This window comes from Metopolophium dirhodum, chromosome 2 (assembly GCF_019925205.1).
Source record: "Metopolophium dirhodum isolate CAU chromosome 2, ASM1992520v1, whole genome shotgun sequence".
Lineage (NCBI taxonomy): Eukaryota > Metazoa > Arthropoda > Insecta > Hemiptera > Aphididae > Metopolophium > Metopolophium dirhodum.
In genome coordinates this window covers 41,772,886-41,794,145 of record NC_083561.1, presented here as the reverse complement: position 1 = coordinate 41,794,145, position 21,260 = coordinate 41,772,886, and the positions used below count along the sequence as shown (strand labels likewise).

The 21,260-nt window shown below is 29.5% G+C and overlaps 1 protein-coding gene across 1 annotated transcript in view; it reads left to right on the top strand.

The window, feature by feature from the left end:
• LOC132938161 (fatty acid 2-hydroxylase) overlaps positions 1 to 21,260 on the top strand; it is a 40,910-nt gene that overhangs the window by 16,901 nt on the left and 2,749 nt on the right. Inside the window, exons 3-4 of the mRNA XM_061004847.1 lie at positions 6,187 to 6,353; positions 20,936 to 21,068. Coding sequence (XP_060860830.1) covers positions 6,187 to 6,353; positions 20,936 to 21,068 — 300 coding nt within the window. The remainder of the gene's footprint in view (positions 1 to 6,186; positions 6,354 to 20,935; positions 21,069 to 21,260) is intronic.

Below are 21,260 nucleotides of genomic sequence, written 5' to 3'. Positions count from 1 at the left end.
TTTCTATTAAAAAAAACACAAAAACAAATCATTGTAAATTCAATACATTCTCGCTCCGCTCAGGATCTAAAACATGCATGTTAATCTACTACATATTATTATTTAATAGCATTACATTTTGAGGACAGGAAACTCCTAATAATGGTATTATGACCTTAAAATATTGTGAAATACATTAAATAGTACAACCATAACTGTATTTAGAAAAGTACGAATCTGATAAAATAAAATACCATTATTGTACTTGCTCGTAATGATGGACGGCATGTCCGAACGCACATATTATTATTACTTAATAACTGCACTGTTTTATTTTACCGTGAAATAACTATATGATTGTTTACACCATGACATAAACTACATAGTTGTGATCCTAACTTTTTGGCTGTTAGATATTTCAGTCAGCTCATACATGGCTTACATGCGCATTTTATAATAAAAATATATAATGTACTCATAATATAGGTAGGTATTATAGGCGCATGTCATGATGTTGCGCGGACGCGTACCAAAACCGGATTTTTACGATTAATGTTTCTCATTTTATCATGGTTTACACATTATACCTCATCAGTGTAAACGGTTAGGTCAAGACGTGTTGAGTACCACTGTATCAGACGTCTGGTATTATATAACAATTTTTTTATATTATTAGGTGCCGTCGTACCGATCGTTTTTGATGGTTCTAATATTATGTTTTTAACTCAGTATTCCGGTGCCACTTATGTTAACATTACAGGTGTGGTGTATATCATAACACGGCCAGATGGAGTGGTGGTATATCAGGTCAGACGGGGGTGAAAACAAATAATACCACGATTTCGTGACAATAAAATCTCTGCCACCTGCCCCTAACCCCATTGTAGCGCGTGTATATTATTATATAATTTGGCATAGAATAACGTGTCCTCCGCGTGGCACAGGCGTCGGTCGGCGCGATATCGTCGCGAGTATAATATTATTATAATGAATACGCACATGACGGGTGTTTGGCGATGATAATAAATAATAATATTATATTATCGCACAACACTGACCTCGCGCGTTGACTGCGCTGAGCACTTGTCGAATGAGAAGCGGCGGCGGCGGACGAGAATACGCGTTCTCGGATCCGCTCAACAGGTTCGGCCGGCGGAACGCGCGGTCGGTCGGGCGGGCGACTTTTATCTCGAGTTTTCCATTCCGGGTGGCGGCGGACCTTTCCGACCTAGGCATAATAATAATCATAATCGTGCGCGCACGCAGACGGGAAGGGACCTCTAACCGCGCCGCATCTACGTCGATACGCGACGAACATGCGAACAAGCCAGCCACCGCCCACCCGAGCTCGGCGCGTGTGTAATAATAATAATAATATATCGTCACCCCCATCGCGCGCACCGCGCATTCTTCCCCGTCACCGCCGCGTTACCGTGTATAATAATATTATAATGTAATAATTTTGCTTTGCGGGCGGCAGCGACAGAGTTTATTGCGCTCCGGTTATCGGTGTAGAGGACGGGCCGTGGAGGGAGGCGGTGGTGGTGGCGGCGTCTCGGCGCGGCGCCCGTCGCCGGTCTGGCGGCTCGCGGCAGACGCCAAGTCGCCGGTCGCGCGCGCAATCCCTGCGGTGGTGGTGGCGGCGGCGGCGGCGGCCGCCGCGCGCGCCCCTTAGCACCACACGCACACGCGCGCACGCTGCACACGCTCGCGCAAAAACACGCTGTCCCGCGTAACTGGCGGCGGCGAGTGGCCGTATCGATCTCCCGGCGGCCGTTAGTCGTGATGTGTACACACCGAGCAGACGCCGCCGTCATTATAATATTATTATATTTATATACATCGTACGCGTGTATCGTGGTCGTGCAGTGCGCGTACACCGCATGACAGACCTATATTATTGTATATAATATATGATATAATTTCCGACCTGCCGCCGTGTGCTGCGCGCGCGCGCTACCCCTGTCCCTTCGCCCCCGTATAGCACGGCGGCGGTGGTGTCCTGTCGTCGCGCCGCCGCCGCCGCCATTCGTCGTCGTCGTCGTCGCTATATATTATTATAATAATATGATATACCGATGCGGTTGACGACTCCCTGTTGAATTTTCGCGCGCGCACACAATATAATATACAAATACGCTCCGCGCGCGTATAATGTGTTAGATATTAATCGTACTGTACTGTCGAGCGATAGCCGTCGCCGAGATGAACCGTGTTTTGTCGTCGTGTGTTATTGCTGCTTCATTGCTTCGAACTACCCTCCCCCGCGGCCGATCCACAGACGGCATCGATTATAATATACGTGCGCGCCACCAGAGTGCTGTTATTTATCGTCGCGGTTATTATCGGGTCGTTTTCGGTTTTTCGGTTATTGGGGTTTTTTTTTTTTTTTTTATTATCATTCGGGATTGATAAATCAACAATTTTTCCGGGTCGCGTTAAATTTGATTTTTTTCCCACTTTCCTTCACCGCCGACCGCCCACCCACCCACCCACCGCTATATATACTGCAGTATACACAATATACATTTAATGACTCGGAAAATGTGGTTCTCGTAAAAAATAAATTACATTTACTATTACCGTTAATGTCAGATATCTACACCCCGTATCAACCTATAAAATAATCCATATCCATATACATGGTTTATCTTTTTTCTTTTGTACCCATTATTTAAACGCTGCGGATTTTTTTATCTTATAAATTATTTTATTCGTATTTGTAAAACGTTGAGCAATTACCATTTTCTTGTACGTTTTAATCGACTTTCATCCGCGTCTTTATACGTTATTAATATTGTAATTTTTAACGAGACGTACGTAGTATCAGTACGTTATAGATTGATAATTTGGGAAAATAGGTACGTTTTAAACGTAAAATATTTTATTTTTTTATTCCATAGTTGTTTGAAATGGAATATTCTATTTACTTTTTTGGCTTCTTTAAATCTAGATGGATTATTTTTTTTGATCAGCGAATCAAATGAAGTTCCTGAGATTACCTATACTTGTATAGATGGAAAATATTACAAGATTATTGAAACTTCTATATATCAAAATACACTGAAACTTCTTAATACCGGATACTCTCGGTCACTGAAATTTTGTCTGCTATTTAAAGGTGTCCGTTAGTGGAGGTTTTACTATTTTTTTTAAACTTCCCTAACATGTAACTGTCAATTAGCGATATTTAATTTAATTCGATTATCGAATTGTAAACATACAATTGCGTATAAGATATAAACAATATTAAAAACAATTCATAAAATTTCATAAAATTGTATACATTTCGTTACTATTTGTCTATTTGTAAGCTAAAATATAATAAAGTTATACACATATAGAAACGATGAACGCTTGTTGAACTTTTTTTGGTTTTTAATTAAAATATTTTTTTATCGTAATTCGTAGTCTAATTATAATAAAACAATAAAGTGATAGTATATTAGTATATACTGAAATTAAATTGTACTTGTTAATTAACCCTAGTTTAGGCACTGTCACTGTTTGGTCACTATTTCGAGCCAATTTGTATTCATTAATGTTTGTTATTTTAACTATTTTGATTAACTTTTAATACATAACAGCATATAACACATACTGACATGCATAAAGATTTCAATACAATCAAGTAAATCATTTATACAATTTCGCGGACTCTGACTCTGGCCCTGGCACACAAACTGTGGGGTTGAGCCAAATGGGGCAACAAAATACGCTGAAAACAGATTTTCTTAGAATCTTGCATGGTGAAATTCATATGGCGATAAAAACTAAATAATAAAGTGTAATAATTTGATACAATTTTATAAGATATTTATTTTGTTTGTACATATTATAATGATTTATTATTATTATTCTTATTATTAGGTACATAAATAGGTAAATACCTACTATTTTTTAGACTCCGAGTATAGAACATTTGATGTATTTTTGAATATATTTTATTTATTATATATAATTTTTGTGAGTATTTAATAATAAAAACAAATTTATAATCACCTCTATGCAATTATTGTTATTATGGGTGGCGGGTTTTATCAAAAATCATATAGCAGGGCGGTACAATGTTCACGCTATCGGACTAGGCGATTACAAACCACTTACAATAATTTTACTTACGAAGATAAATATTTTCATAAGAAGTTAAAAGTTTAAAATTATTATTTTTTCAAAAAAAAAAATCTATTTTGATTACAAGTCACATTTTATATTTCTTATACAGGATTTTGTCTTTGAACACACCCGCTAGCCTATTTATATTATATTTTATATAGTAGGACTAGCTGAATGATAAATTAAAAATAAAATAAATATTGACCATTTTTAATATTTAAAGTTAAATTTTTAACTGACCCATGCAAAAATGTTTCAACACCTGTGCGAATATGTGACCATCGCATTCGTAGTGAAGGGTTATGAACATTATAATATTAGTATATTACTGTGCGCGTCGTGCGTGCACACTGCATACGACAGCGCACGTCTGTACGTTACTACATATGCAATAATATTGTATAATAATATTTATATTATAAATTCACCAGTAACTATTTAATTATTTAATTTTATAAATTTATAATATTAAGTAGCTTCAATTAATAATTCGTATCATTATTAACATCACTCATTCGTGTCATTTTACGGGTAGGTACCTATATTGATTTATTATGTTGTTATATTTTGTATATATATAGGATAAGCTAATAATATCATATGGCATACTTATTTATAAATGATAACAATCCAAACCTGTGTCTACCTTAAAATCTGCACGTAATTAAAAAAATTGTCGGGTTAAAAAAAAGTTTTTCTTTCATTGTTATTCACTGCTGGTATACCTAAATACTTTTTTTTTTTTAAATTAAATGTTCAGAATTTTTTTTTTTTTTGTTATAGGTAATTTTTAAGATAATTGAAATAAAACTTAAAAGTAAATAACTTACACTCACTGAATATAATGTATTGTTCAGTTTTGATTAAAAGTCATGATTTAAAAGTAATAGGTTCTTAATTGTATACATTACTATAGTGTATTATAGATTCGTATTAGTAATTACTTATCACTTATTAATATACCTAATTACTATAATTAGAAATAATAATAAGTTATACTAATCAATAAATAATAAAATTAAGAAATCTAAAAATTCTGCATGTCGACGTTTTAAAATTATTAGTAGGTATGCTTTGTAAGGAGTAACAAGAGGGGGCAATTTTGCCGCGGTCATTATGGCGACATCGGTGTGACGTCACAAACTCGTTTTTTTAAAAAATTTTGGATGCTGCGTGGCAATGTTTTTGATCGGCCTAGTTGGCGGTCTACATCAAAGGAAAGCCATGTGGTTTGTTCCACGTCTGTGTAAACATATTTCGGCCAAGTCGCGTAGCATTAATACTTATTTTTTTTTTTTTAATCGTAATAATTGAAAAACAAATGCTACAACATCACGTGGACACGTATTTGCCGCGGAACACGACAAAAGCCGCTTTGTCTGGACGCGCCCTATTTACTCTGAATATGATGGAACAATCAAATATAGACCATCGATATTACTTACCTACATGTTACCTTCGGTGAATTTTATTTGAACTTGAATATATTGCACAATAACTAATTTAAAAAACATAATTATTTAAAGTAAAAATTAAAAATAAGATTTTTTTGAAATTTTATTGAGTTTCTTTATTTTGAAAAAATCAAGTTTTTTCCAATTTTTTTGGTGCAACTTTAGATGTAAAAAAATAGCAAAAATATCTATTGACACTCAGGTTAATTTCCTTAGAACACATACAAATTTTTAAAAAATTTTAATTGAGCATAATATGGATATTAAACTGGATTTTGTTGCAACGTCGCGGTTGCACCCGCTGTATAAACATTTAGCGCGTGGGATCATAATACCTATGTTGTAAAAAGCTGTTGTTATCGCGAAATACTTGTGTTAAATCACGAATTACTAGTTAAAATTTTAAAATATTATTTATCATGTAAATTTATCACTTTTTGATACCAACATTTATTGTGCATTCAAACTGTGGCTAACTGTATTTAAATAACTACCCCTCATAATTATATAACTTATATTTTTATTATGATTTTAACATTTTACTAATGCATTGCTACCATGCTACCTATTTAAAATTTTAATCACTTAGTAGATGCATTCATAATAAGTAATAAATGCATTTTTTGTTTTTCCTTAGATCATTTTTCGATAGGAACTTTGGTCATAAGTTCAACAATTTTGGGATTACTTTTGTGGCCTCTTATTGAGTACACCATTCATCGCTGGCTGTTTCATCTGCAGCCTCCAGACAACTCACCATTACTTATCACATTGCATTTCGGCATTCACGGACTTCATCACAAGGTATATAGATATGTGTTATATTCTCTCAGTCATTGGGCAGTGTGCTTGAATGCGTATTGTTTAAAAAAAAGTCATAATATTATAATAATAGTATATAGTTACATTTTTCAAGGAAATTTATTTAGCTAATAAATGAGCTCTTATTTCACCGTGGTTAACTGTGAGCATACTTAACTTAATTACTGTGTATATATGTGTATCCACATTAAAGTGATAGTTTTTGATGGAATAAATTACTTGGAGTAACTAATCATCTGAATGAAATTCAGTCATTTAACATTTATCTAAAAAAGTATAAAAACAATGATATTTAAAAAATCTTAATTTTGCTGTAACATGATAAATCTATAGCTATTAAATGTATTATAATAGGTAATTAGAAGTAATGTTGGTAATGTAGGGTGGTTTTAAATTCATACGTGCATTGTTATTAGTTTATTACTTGCATATTATGGTATGGTGAATCGACTCTCGGAAGAAATGTTTTTTGATGGATCTCATTACTCATTAGTTATTACTGCAAGTAATTAAATAAATAGAATCTTGTTTAAAAATAATCATTAATTTAAAAAGGTGACTTACGATTTTCAAGATTTATAAATAACTAAAATATAATCTACATAATTTTAAAATTTAATCTCTCTTACAAAACATTATAATGAATCATTAATCTAAATTTAAAATATTTAATAATTATTATTATTTTTAATTTCAACAAGATATGATTACTGATAATTTATTATTTATTACTAACGTAATATAATACATATTATCATAATATGCTATATGTTTTACACCGTTAAAATAAAGTTAATTTGTATTTATTGACGAACTGAGTTGGATCTATCCGATATCCAATGGATTATTTGTGCTTTATGAACAGGTGTCCATTGTCAACCTAAATAAGTTGTAAATGTATAACCTACTCGTATGCCTAATCATCTAAAAATTTAAAATATTATATATTTGACACCAATATCTTTGGAATTTCTTCTTCATCAGAATATTTACAATTATTAACAAAAATCTTTAAAACATTTTATACATTTATATATTATTTATCTATTAATCAACCTACGTAAAAAATAGTATTATTATGTAATAGAAAATGTTAGATAGTATTATGTTTGTTATCTAGTTAAGAAATTTCCCTTCATAGACAGGTACCTACACAAATTAATTTATTATAAAAATATATTAATGACAGGCTTCTAAAAGATTAGACAAAGGTCACTGTAGTAATGTAGAAATTATTCAATATTGGTGATTCAGACAGTTAATCTAATTTTACGTACCTACTAAAGACAAAAATTGTATTAATACAAGTAGGTACACAAAGGTTTGAACAATATATTTTTATTACATTGAAAACACGGATAAAATTTTGAATAAATGTTATATTAATTGATTATATTTTACATAGACGTTTTAGATCAAAAGTTTTTAAATTACACTCTTATTTTAATTTGTGGTAAATATGGATATTCAAAATTTTTTGGTAAAAAGTAATTGATTTTCATTCTCAATGAAAGAATTTTTTGGTCTGTTGACTCGTGTTATTTTATGCTTGATAATGTTAAAACAATTATCTATGTTTTATAACACTCAAAACATTTACATTGCATATTTATATCCGTTGTTAAATCGTCTGATTGGTTACCGTTAATGATTTTAAAGTAGAACGAATTAACATCAGTTTAAAAATGTCGGTTTAACGCCCTCGGGTTTGTTGTAGTAGATAGTTTTAATTATTTAAAATGTTATACATTTTATATAATAATAAATAATAATGTACGAGTACTGAGTACATAAATTGCTTTGATATCCTGTATAACATTTTCTTAAAATATTACATTTTATAATATTTTACTCCGAATAACTTTTTATGATCGGAAATGTTTTTGTATCAACGAATATTTCTAGTTATGTCATTTAAAACTATGAAAACCGATTAGGCAAATAATTTTTGTTGATTTCTATATATTAGGTACTATTGTGCTATACAGCTATAATATTATATTGCTTATATTATATATTTGAAGTAATTTTAATTGGAGTTTTAACTTACTAAATGTACACTCTAAAACTTAATTGTATTCAGTTTTATATATTTTTTTAAACAACTAGGTATTAATATTATAATATATACTGTACTAAAAGGATTTAGTGATAATAATAATTATAATATATACTTTAAAGTAAAAAAATAAGAACATTTTCGTTTACTACGTTTTTATTTCTCATACATTTACCATAAAATAATACATTTAACATTGGAACATTAATATTAGTTAATTTTTAATGATATTCTTAAATAATCTTAATGTCGTAATGAATGCCATTAGAACTAGTGGGCATATAGATTTATTGTATATGAGCATGTGGTGTGTGTGTGTGTGTGTGTGTGTTCTTATTTTTACTTTCATGATGTAAAATTTCGTAAAATTAATTTCTTATTCTTGAAGTGCAAAGTGCTACGAATACCGTAAAGTATGGACGTGAATTCTACAAGATAAAATTAAGGAAATAAATACAATACAAATAAAACGAGAATAAAAAATAGGTACCTGTAGTAATATCAATATGTTATTTTAATACTAACAATTTGATTAAAAAAAAAATAGAATAGTAAAATGGTTTTTATTTTGATTTGGCTGTTAAATGTGTATAGGAATCCTGTTTATTAAAACTTAATTTATATTTTTATAATGCATAATGCCTACCTATATTATGTATTTATATTATTTATATATATATATTTTAAAATCCTGTTTTAGCATCGGCACATAACTATGAATAAATCTTTGTATAATTTGATATGGTTAACATGGCTTATATAACTTATAAGTAATAAAAAACAAAAACAGTTTTTGTACCAAACTATAATTAACATAACTAATTAATAATAGTTATTACTATGAATATTATTTTTAAATATATTTATTATTAAAGCGAAAAACAGTTTCGTTTAATTACCATTTATTTATGTGTATATTTAAGAATTGAATTGATAAAGATATGGTAATTTATTTTTTACGACTAAATTACTGATTTCACCTATTGTGTCAAACTGGTTAGTGGTTACACAATATTCTTCTTAAAAGAAACCGTATAATGATTATACTCGATATTATGAAGAAGGATAAACACTGCACAGTTATCAAAAATATAAAGGGTCTATATAAACTGTTATTAGTTATTGGTTTGATTATGAGTTGTGTTATTTTATATTTTTAGAATATTAGTTAATTCAATATACAAACAAACAACGAATACACATCTAAGTGGAGATTATATTATGTTTTCTTTTTTTTATACTCATTGATTACCTCAAAATCATTGGCAATTTAAATAATTAGTCATATCATACGTTAGTGCATCTGTGTGCTGTTTACACCATATCTTGTAAATTTTACAAATGGATGATAAAAAAAAATAAGTATCTATTATTTTAATAAAAGTGTTACAATAGGTACACAAATCGGCATATGGTATGAAAAGTGTAGGTGTCTTAACAAACTGGTCTGTGAGGTTTTATACTTTTATACTATGAATACATACCTAATATATAATAAACGCAATATTCCAAAACTTCACAAAATAGAAGATATTAATATCCGAATGAAGTGGACTTAATTTAAAAGAGAAATGAAAAACTCGCATCTCACACTAATATATTATTTAAATGTTAGTATGTTACCGTTAAAATTAATAGTGTGCCTACATATTATATAATATGTTATAGTATATTTGATTACAGTCTATCGATTGTAGTATTGCGTTACGTCATCTGAGGCTAAATACATTTACATTTATTATAGTCTATTACGTATTTCTGTATTAGGATTTCAGTGACGAATGACAATGATAATCAGTAAACATACTTGCCATTCATAAAATATAATCATTTTTAAATATTTCAAACATTTTATTTGTGTTCTTTTATTAATATAGGTGCAACTTTTAACAAAACCAATATTTCAAATAATTAGAAATTGTTAAATTTGTTCTGCATATTAAAAATTGAATTACTTAATTTACTTTCAAAAAAATACAAGATACCTATCTATAATTAATAAATTTCCATTTTTAAATCAATTCTTAAATTTGATTTAGTTTTTTCCTTTTTTTTAGTAAAAATTCAAAACTTCTAGTATCCTACCCAGTTGAAATAATTAAATAAATAAATTCATTTCAATAAATTATGAAAATAAAATTAGACTTATTACATTATAATTCATACGGAAATATATATATTTTTTTAATTGTATCAGAAAAGCATTTATTACAAAATAGTAAAATACTAATATCGTTAATCTGATGCCTTCATTTAAATTCAAAAACTTTTCTTTCGAGTTACGGTTTTGTTATAATAAATTAATAGACTAATTTCATGTACTTAATTTATATTTATGAAATTATACCGCTTAGAAAAATGTTATAAACTATGACTGATAATAACTTTGTAATTATTAATTATTTGAAAATTGTGGGTTGAAAAATGTATTTAACATTATATTTATTTTCTCGACATATCAATTAATGCGTACCTTATTAAAACTATTTTTCTTGCATTATTTTATTTGATAAAATGGTTATTGTTATTTGTATTGCCTTGACATATACATGTATAAACATTCGACTATTAAAACTATAAAATAAATTACTTTGCAAATTAACTGAAAAACATGCGAAAATACTGCTGCATGTGATTGTATCTGCAATGCTCAATATATTTCTGCCCTAATTCCTTTGGTTTAACAATTTAAACTTTGATTAGTAATAGTGTTAAATTAACATACATTTTGTCTCAAAGTTTACACATTTTGTAGGTATATATAAAGCAGAACATAACAAATTTACAAATATATTGTACTATCTTATTTATTGCAGACATTTTTTTGGTTTTTTTTTTATTTTTGTGTCTGTTATAACCTTTTGGAGTGGTAAAAAGGTTTCAATTTTAAACTAAAAAGTGAATCTTGATTATGTATTCGGGAGTTCAAAATTTAAACTTCTCAGTAGGTTTCAAAAACGCTGAGAAAAACAAAAAACCAAAATATTTAAAAATATATACATAAATACGTGTAGTTTTTTTTCATAGTTATTTTAAGTTAAAATTTGGACGAAATTACAAATTAAATAACCAATAATAACGATTTAATTATTTTTTTGTAATTTTAATATACGAATTGTACTTACCGGCTACCTACCTTAATAATAATAAGTAATATAACAATATAAATATTACATAAAATATCCTAGACTGACAAAGTGTCTACTCTCAGAATCGTTTTTCGTGTGCAATAATATTATATAATTGTAATTCAAATGTAATATCACCAATTGCAGTAACCCACTTGTAACCTACTGTACACCAGAGTGACATTCATTTACCCGCTTTTTAATAATAAATATAAGGATTTAATAGTATACAAGTAATCATTAACAAAAAAAACTTATATGATCATCATATACTGAATAACTTTTTACCATTTCTTAATATTCAGATACTTACTGCATAGAAAAACAGTATAACAATGAATGACAATTCTACGCGTGTTTTTCATTTCTGGATCGATACGGTGGACCCGGAATTTAGTGGGTTTTTGAGTACAATAAAACAGCAAATAAGGGTAAAGATACCTTCGGACCTAACACGACTCGTGTAAACTATTCAAAATGAGAAGCAAAAAGCTATATTTTTCCTTGTCTGGTCCGTGTTCAATCGATTTCTCGGCATCCTAGTGTCCTACGTCAGTGCAGAGAATCCTTCAAAATGACGACGGTTACCGCACCCAATCGTATAGACTTCAGACTTTCAAAGTCTTGAAATTTATGGTTTTTTCGAACTTTCAAAAGAAATGTGTGAAAAAAATCCAGTCAAAATATCTCGGGAACTTCACACCTGTCTAATATACTGTCGAAGGAATATATTCTGCACAATATTTTGGCCAACAAATCGTTGGATTTGTCAAATACTAAGCACCTACAACCTACCTACCTACCTACCTAACATACATAAGTGTTTTTGATTTACAAAATTTCTTTGGCACAAATAAAACCTTTCAGACACTCGAGTATTCTATATATTTTTAATGTACTATAATATGGTGTATGCATTCCAAAACATTTATCTTACTTAGAAAATGTTGGTTTGCATTCATGTCTGCAGAAATAATAAAATAAAATAAATAATATTATAAATCATAATACAATATTACGAACCGTCTTTTTATCAGTTGACTTAGTAGTGTTTAGTTTGAGACAACATTATACATATATATATATATAAATATATTTTGTATGCAAACCATGCTCACTGTTCATACATCCGGTTCAATAAACGTTTAAATATCACATTACCAAACGGTAAATAAATTCTTTACATTTTAATTTTAAACATATAATAAATATAATAGATAAATATTAATCTTAAACCTTAATTTGTACTTACTTTATAATATAAATGTTGTAGATGCAATAGAGTTTACAGAATTTTCTTCATTGGGTGGGTCGATTGCTTCATGATATAATCATTTCTATTTTCTATATCAAACCAAGCTTGTACCTTGTTATCTAGTTGTATTTGATCCTGGTGTTTTCTGTTCATATATAAATAGCTTTGTTGATTAACAAATGATTTTGAACATATTTTTTCAACATCTCAGACATTTTTTTTCCCCAGTAGTATACTGGATACTTGAATATTTTATCTAACTTCAACGATTTTGTATCGTGTAACAAACGAAATCGAGTTTTGTTTCTCAAATTTAAATTGGTTGGATGTTTTATGTTTTATATTTTTTATAGCTTACCTTTTGCAAATAACTGTTATTAATTGAATATAATTTTCTATCCAAATCAAAGCATAGAAAACAATTTCTTATTTAATTAAAATATTTATTTTTGTACTCAATAAATAGGTATGTATGATTTTATAGGTTATTAATATTTATATTAATAACTTATTATATAGATTGTTAGGTGTTATTAAATAGGTACATTTGTTCTGTAATTATATAGTGTTAAAAATGTGTAAGTTATAAAATATAAAAGCAGTATTACTTAAAATAAATACCTTTTTCCTAGTGTTCATCTGAAAAACTCTACATTATAATATACTCTTCTTAACGGCGGGACTCCATCGATTCACATGTAATTGAATGTGAACGGAATGTAGAGTTGATGATAACCCGTTTGCAAATTATTTTGTATGTATTTTATCTTTTTATTGTACTAACAAGGGATAATATACTATATTACTGCGGTATACCTACTGTCAAAAGATATTGGTTAATTGATATCGCGATAATAGATTTCGCGGTTGATAATGTCCGACAATTGATAGGGCACATTGGATGCAGTATTTTCAGATTGGTTTTATTTTATTTTTATTATACAATATATAAAAAGTTAGAGGCAGCGATCTATATTCGATGATGGTTACATGAATCTGAAAGGCCGGAAAGAGTAATTGGCGGTGTGCACAAAATAAAAATAAATTTATAGGTCGAGTTAATGTCACTAATAATGAAAAAGTTAAATAATTTTACAATAATCATGTTCTTGATGTTTCCAAAATTGAAGCTCAAATCAAGGCCAATGAGATAAAATAAACATCAGAAGGACTTTTGAATCGACACGCTTATCAGTTCTTAAAGCTGTAGCTCAGGCATTTCTAATATATTAACTACCTATATAAATAAGTAATATTTAATTAAAATCTGATTATTATCGCCATTTAGTTTTTCAATTTAAATAGTACAACAACTAAACAGATAATCCTAAAAGGTGTAATCCACTTGAAACAACTTTGTGAATTGTGATATGAACCTTGTAGGTAATCAAAGTTCAAAAGAAATGTATCAATTAGTGAAAAATTTGACAATTAAATATAGGACAACAACCACCATCGATAAAAAGTTGAAAATTACCGAGTAAAAAAACTTATCTATGGTGATTATAATAATAGAAGTAGACAAGATTATTTACGAAGGATTGCACATCATTTCCAAGTGAAAATTTAATTACGATATTATGTGTACAGTTGTTCCTAAACTAATTATTAGAGTTCGGATTTTGTAGGCATTTGCTTTTTTCTATTGATCTCAAATCTATACATGTTAGCTACAAATTCAATTTAAAGGTACTACTTCGAATAAAATGCTTAAAATTGTAATTTGATTTTTTAGCTATTATTTTTTTAATGCTATTTTAGGTGAATTTTTACATTTAAGTTTTTTGTTTGTGTTTAATAATATTTTTAAAATATTTCAAGTATTTCAAATAAACGTATTTAAAAGTTCAATATGTACTTTTATATAATAAATGCAATGTGTTCCAAGGACATGGCTCAATCGATTTTATCTCGTTATATGTTTAAGACAATCGATGTAACTTGGATAAGAAATAGTAGGTTTTCATGATCTATAAACAATCCCAATTTATAAAAAAATTGTACCAGATCGCCGCGCCGGCGACATTTATTATTTGAAAATATTAACATTTTAATCGTTCAATGCAATTCGGATATCATAGGTAAAAATATTTTATTTTAAAAAATGGGAAGGTGGAAGCAAAATTTAAAGTATAATTTTACATTATTTTCTAAATTAAAATAACACCCACAAAGCAATAATCATCTTTTTTTTACATTATTTTTCGTAAGTAATTTTTTATTTTAGATTCTGAGCGGAGCGAGGAAGCTAGTAATTTTACAAAAGTGTTTTTTTTTTATCCTGTATACAAAATTTCTACCAGAAGGAGTGCTTCGATTTCAACATATAGTACCTTATCTTTTAGCAAATTGGATCAAGATGGTACTTTAGAGAGGTCATTTTTCGATTTCTCAATAGTTATTTAATGCCACGGGAAAAACTACTGACAAATTACAAAAAACCGCTTAAAATGGGATTTTAATTTCTAACCCTTTATTTATCACCGTAGCAACAAATAAAAAATTATAATATTATAATATTAATTTAACTTGAAGGCTGTAATAAATAATAAAAATTTAAAAAATCCAGACTGATAAACCGTCTCCGCTCAGAATCGTTTTTCTTATACAATGATATTATATCATTGAATTCAAGTTTAATACAATCTTTTATACATTGACTCACTTGTAACCTACTGTACAGCAGAGCGACTCTCACTTACCCGCTTTTTATGTTTTTTATTAAACTAACTGTAACCTGTTATAGGTATTATATGCTCGTATGTTAAATAATAACAAAACAAAATTAATACGCGACTAATATACAATTTTTGTGGATTTATTTAAAATAGCTTAGGTGAATTTTTAATATTTTTAGTGTTTTTCTTTTGTTGTTTTATAATAATATCAGTTACTATACACTATCACTTGTCAGTTGTCACTCGTCCCTCTATCTAAACATGGTTCCATATTACAATATAATATAAATATATAATAGTCATGTTTACAAAACGATAACTGCTATATTTTCTTCACTCTTGTTTATATTATTATTTCCTCAATAATTTCAAAATATTAAATTTCACCTTCAGCATGTATGTATCATATACGTAGTGCTACGTGCAAAGTTATGTTCAAATTATAATATATATTGTCGTCCAGACTAACTCTTCTGTGTTCAAGTCTTATTTTACATATAAAACACACATAGGTTGTAAAATATCAAATAATGTGTGTGTGTTTTTTTTTGTGTCATCACGTTTTGGAGCAGAACATGAATTTAACCTTCAACGTTGAGGGAACTGAATTTGATCTATTTGATACTGTTTGTTTTTTTTATGATCAGTGCCTACTTCTTTCAGTCAAGAAAGGAATATTTACAAAACATCCGTTTTTATTTTTTTTTGAAATAACTGTAGTCACTTTTCTCGGTCAAAAAGTTTAAAATTTGTATACAAGATCCCACATTTGTAGTTCTTATAAATAACTCTAAGTCTAAAAATATTAAAAATACGTAAGCATGGTAATTATGCACAATTTATTTTATAACCGTTTGAAGTGTTTTAACAAAATTTGAAAAATCACTAAAATTTACATATTTTGTTTGTTGCTAGTTAAATTATAAAACATTTTTGTTTTTAATACTAATGACTTGAAAATGTAATACAATAAAGTTCCTCACCAAATATTTTCACATTGTTATAAAAAAATTACACTATATATAATATTTAACACATTATAAAAAATACACATCGTCTTTAAGCACACGTCGGTGATAATAAGCCGAACATGATAACGGCCATCGGCAGTATCGGTGTTTTATCTATATTGACGTCATTTCGTCGTCATTTTACAATTGAAAATATTGTAAAAAATTCAAGCACCCGGCTCGCAAAAAATAAACTACAATAAAAGTGGTAGTAAATGTGGTGGCGACGGAACGTGTAGTCGTAATTATGCATTGTTTCATACGTGATAATTGAGTTGTATTTAAACTTAATTTTACGTTTTCATGCTGTAAAAGTTGTATATATAATAATGAGTTTTAATGACATTTACAGTACCAATATCGATAATTCCTAATAAAAATCAATTTAATATTACGACTTAGCAGAAACGTGGTTATTATGTATATTGTAATATCCCGACGAGTTGTAGATATTTAACCGGCTGATTTTTTGCAAAATATTACAGTATTCTTTCATCTATTTCAGCGATCGCCAAAGTCCTACGATATATTTGATCTACAATCTTTCCAACTCCGAATTTGGGAGTGTACACTTAGCGGATGATTATTATTATTATTATTATTATCCGTTTCGCGTGCGGAACTTCACGCTGAGCGCAACGACCGACGTACTTGCAGGAAATTATTACACTTTAATCATCGAACTCTGTATATTATAACATTCGATCAAAAAAGGTGCAGTGACTTCTGTTACTTTATGAAACCCGGTGGTTGTCTTAGTTAAACAAATGATTGATACATTCTCGATAGCTAGGCGTCCCCGTTGTTAATCTTCAATTATGAGACATATTTTTCAATGTAAATGAATTAAAAAAATTTGAATACGTCTCTTGTACAGACACAGTGTCGAAACCTTCACGACGCAGCCTAACGTTCGCCAACCGCGGATCATCGTTGAATGACACCCACCGAGGAATTTATCAATGCAGAAGATCAAGTGAGCCTGATCCCTTGCCGGGCCTTGCATAATACTTCACGTGAATATAGTATCCTTAGTGTTGAATTTGATCTGTGCTATTCAGATGACATCGGAAAAAAGTTCGATATTACTGATGAATGTGCTCGTGGGGAGCAACTTAAATCGGAATGGCCTGCATAATGGGGCAAGTCTAGAAGCATGCAATATATACAGAAAATGCTCGCCAATCACTTAATGACCTTTGCGAAAAGTTTCTTTCTCTCATTTTAAATTATTCATACCAACATTTACCATGAACCTCCTCACACCATTCTACGATGGTATTAACTGTCAAGTTTAGAAAAAAATTGTTCAATCTACCGAATTAATAAAATACAATTAATTATATAAAATAAATATAATATAACACTGTTATCTTTAGAAATAGATGCTGATCCGCTCGACTCTTATATTTCCCTCATACTTTTGTATGCAATGTTTTATCGTTGAATTAAAATTGAACGTATTTATTGCAGTGACCTACTCAAAAGGTTAAACTCGAAACCTATTATACAGCAGACCGACTGAGTTCGCCAGTTTTTTCGATTCTTCTTAATTTTTACAAAATAAAAACAATGTTGTTTTTATTGGTTTTTATTGTACGCCGTTTGATATAAAAACTGATGTTACTTAAATATATAATATATTAAACGAAATAGATAGGTAGGTACGTGTTCCAAATAACAATGTGGATAACAAAAATAATATAATTGAACTAGACTATGATGCGGTATATATATATATTAATGTGTATAGTTTTGGTCCTAAAATTGTTAATCCACAAGCGCATCGTTTTAATATCCCACACGAGACAAGACATGCGTCTATCCAAACATATTTAAAACGACTTAGAATTTGTAATGTATTGTTTCATAGATATACCTATGTATACTTTTAATAAATTATATTTACTTTAATATAATATGAAATATACGCACGCGGTCCTATACACGTGCCGTATTTTCACTTGGTTGTAAAATATGTAGGTCACATATTTTATTAAGTAGTTATTAAATAATTATTAGTTAATAATACATAAATCGCTCACGCTTGGTTTTTTAATAATTTAAACGGCTGGGAAATTCGCTATGAAACGCCCCGACGGATGGCCATCCATTAGCAAAACTCAAAGAAATTACGTGCGTTTGTACGTCAAATGAACGCTGCTAAAACTTTCGGCTGACTGATAGCAGTTCCATGTAGGAAATATATATTTGTAAATCCATATAGGTATATATGCATCAGACTTCAAAGTGACCAACCCTTGTTTTATTGGATAAGTCACGCATACCTGCAGCGTTATTAATATTATATTATATTCCGACTATTATAACGATATAAATTATACAATACATGTCCATTGTCCTGCATCGATGTAGGTATAATGTATATGTGCACGTTTTTAGTCTAATAGTAAATAGGTACCTACCTATTTGTAAAAAAAAATGCATTCGTATAAAATGTTATACCCTAGATGGTTATTTATAGATAACATGTTATTCAAATAACAATCCCCTATATTCTGTGAGTTTTCTGCTTATATTGGCGCAGTTATTTGCTTATTTAAAATGTAGGTATGTTGTTTGCAATAACTTATTAGTTATTACTTAAATATATGTATAATATACACACAATATCTAAATTTCAAAACTTTGTTATATATTTACATGTAATATAATTTTACTTAGGTATTTCTGTGTTTCGTCGTTAATAATTTATATTTTAGAAGGAATTATGTGAACTATAACGATCTAAGCTATACAGATTTACAATTTGTATGATAAATAATCATCAGGTTTTAGGTGAAAGAAGAACGAAGTTATTAAATAATTAAAAGTATTACCTATTTATTTTCGTGTTTGAATATAAATTCTTCTAGAAACAAATTTGTGTGCCCCTTACACAATATAACTAATCAAAAATTGACTGTATAACTATTTTATTATATATACCTTTTTTTTTTTTTGCTTGCGTGGTCGAAACTTAGGTGGAAACCACTAAAAGTATTATTTCTCCACCCCATTTGCATCGTGTATTGAACAATAACAAGAAAATTATGTAAATTCAAAAATACAAATATACTATTTACGTTGTGGTGGCCAGAGCTATCATTTACATAATGAAAAATAAATTTGCAGCGTATGTGAAGCTATATAACTATCATACAAACTGCCTCGCACGCTCTTTGTCTTACTTGACAGACAAGATGTCATCTAGCTAACTTATAGAACCCTTTATATAATTCTTCAGACTCTTGGGGAGTCATAGCCCTCTGATCGAGCTCGATCATGTCTATGGGAAGGTCCGAAAACACAGGTCTACAGAGTAAATTTGGCATATCATCTGCGGTCAATATTAAATATTATATATACCTATCTATAATTATATCATATTATCTGGTACGTTGACTATCGAAAAAACTACGTGCAAATTGTAAAAAAAAAAAAACCCCTAAACTTAGTTTTATGTATCCATAATAAACATATTCCCGATCAGTGACGTCTTTAAAATGTGTTGATTAATCGCTTTCATGCATTAAATAGTAATAAAATAAAAATATTCCCACTACATTAAACCGTTTCGCATCTCACATACCAACCAGAACCATCATACATTTTATATTTTTTATACGTATACCGCCTATATATTTATTTCAGTATAAATTAATATTAAGTGATACTGTTTCACATATTTCTAATAAATACATAAATAATAATATTAACAATTTATAATAAAGATTTTTATTTGTCTTAATAATTTCTTATGATTCAACACGTTTGCGTATTTTAGTGTTAAATGCATTTTTTTTTTGCATATAATCAACGAAGTCTGTATCGTACTTGAAAGTTGAAATAGGCCTAGGTATTGTTGTGTTACAGTCAAAAAGAGTTTCACCAAAAAAAATACTGCTATAAAAAGGTTAACGATTTAATTAAGTTTATATGGTACGTGAAAAATCTTCCAAAAACCATAATGGCTAATTCGATTCCTGGAATATTCTTATTTATTTTAGCCTTTTTCGCCTGCTACTACGGTATTCAGCGAACCACTTAATTTAAACTTTAAAGTTTAAACGTAACCGAAGTCGTTTTCGTAAAATATTTTTATTAGTATATTGCAATATAGTTGGTCGATCATTGAATGCGACGATTTACAAAAGAATTGTGGATAATGGCCCGAACTCTCCGTGTACTCGTGGTGTATCCTATGGCGGATTTAGGACAAATCCAATGGGGTGCCAAAAACCAAACTTAAATAGTTTCGGGTTTATTGTTCAGACCCGAATTGGCATAGATCATTATAATAAATTGGGCTGATGGAAATCAAACCGCTGCAGAATTATCCGATATTTTCTAATTTTGATCCGAAATTTTGAATAAAAACAAATCCTTTATTGTATTATATTAAAATATCGTTTTGTTGTGTTCTACAAACAGGTGCCATTCGACGACCGACGGTTATTGTTTCCGCCGGGGCCGGCCGCAGTACTAATATCGGCTGCGTACGCTATATACCTGATGCTGTTTCCTCATTGGATGGCGCCGCTCGTATTAGCCGGCATGATTGCGGGTAAGTGCAGTAAAATGATAAAATATCATCAAATCGGTATAAATAAGCTATAAAGCCTCACGGATGGCATCATATTTTAAAGGTTTAAATTCAAGCAGTAGTGAATTTAAGAGAGATGCTAACATCTTAGGTTATGTTGGCACAATTAAAAAAGATAGGTTAACAAGGGATTTATGAGAAAATATCACTTCA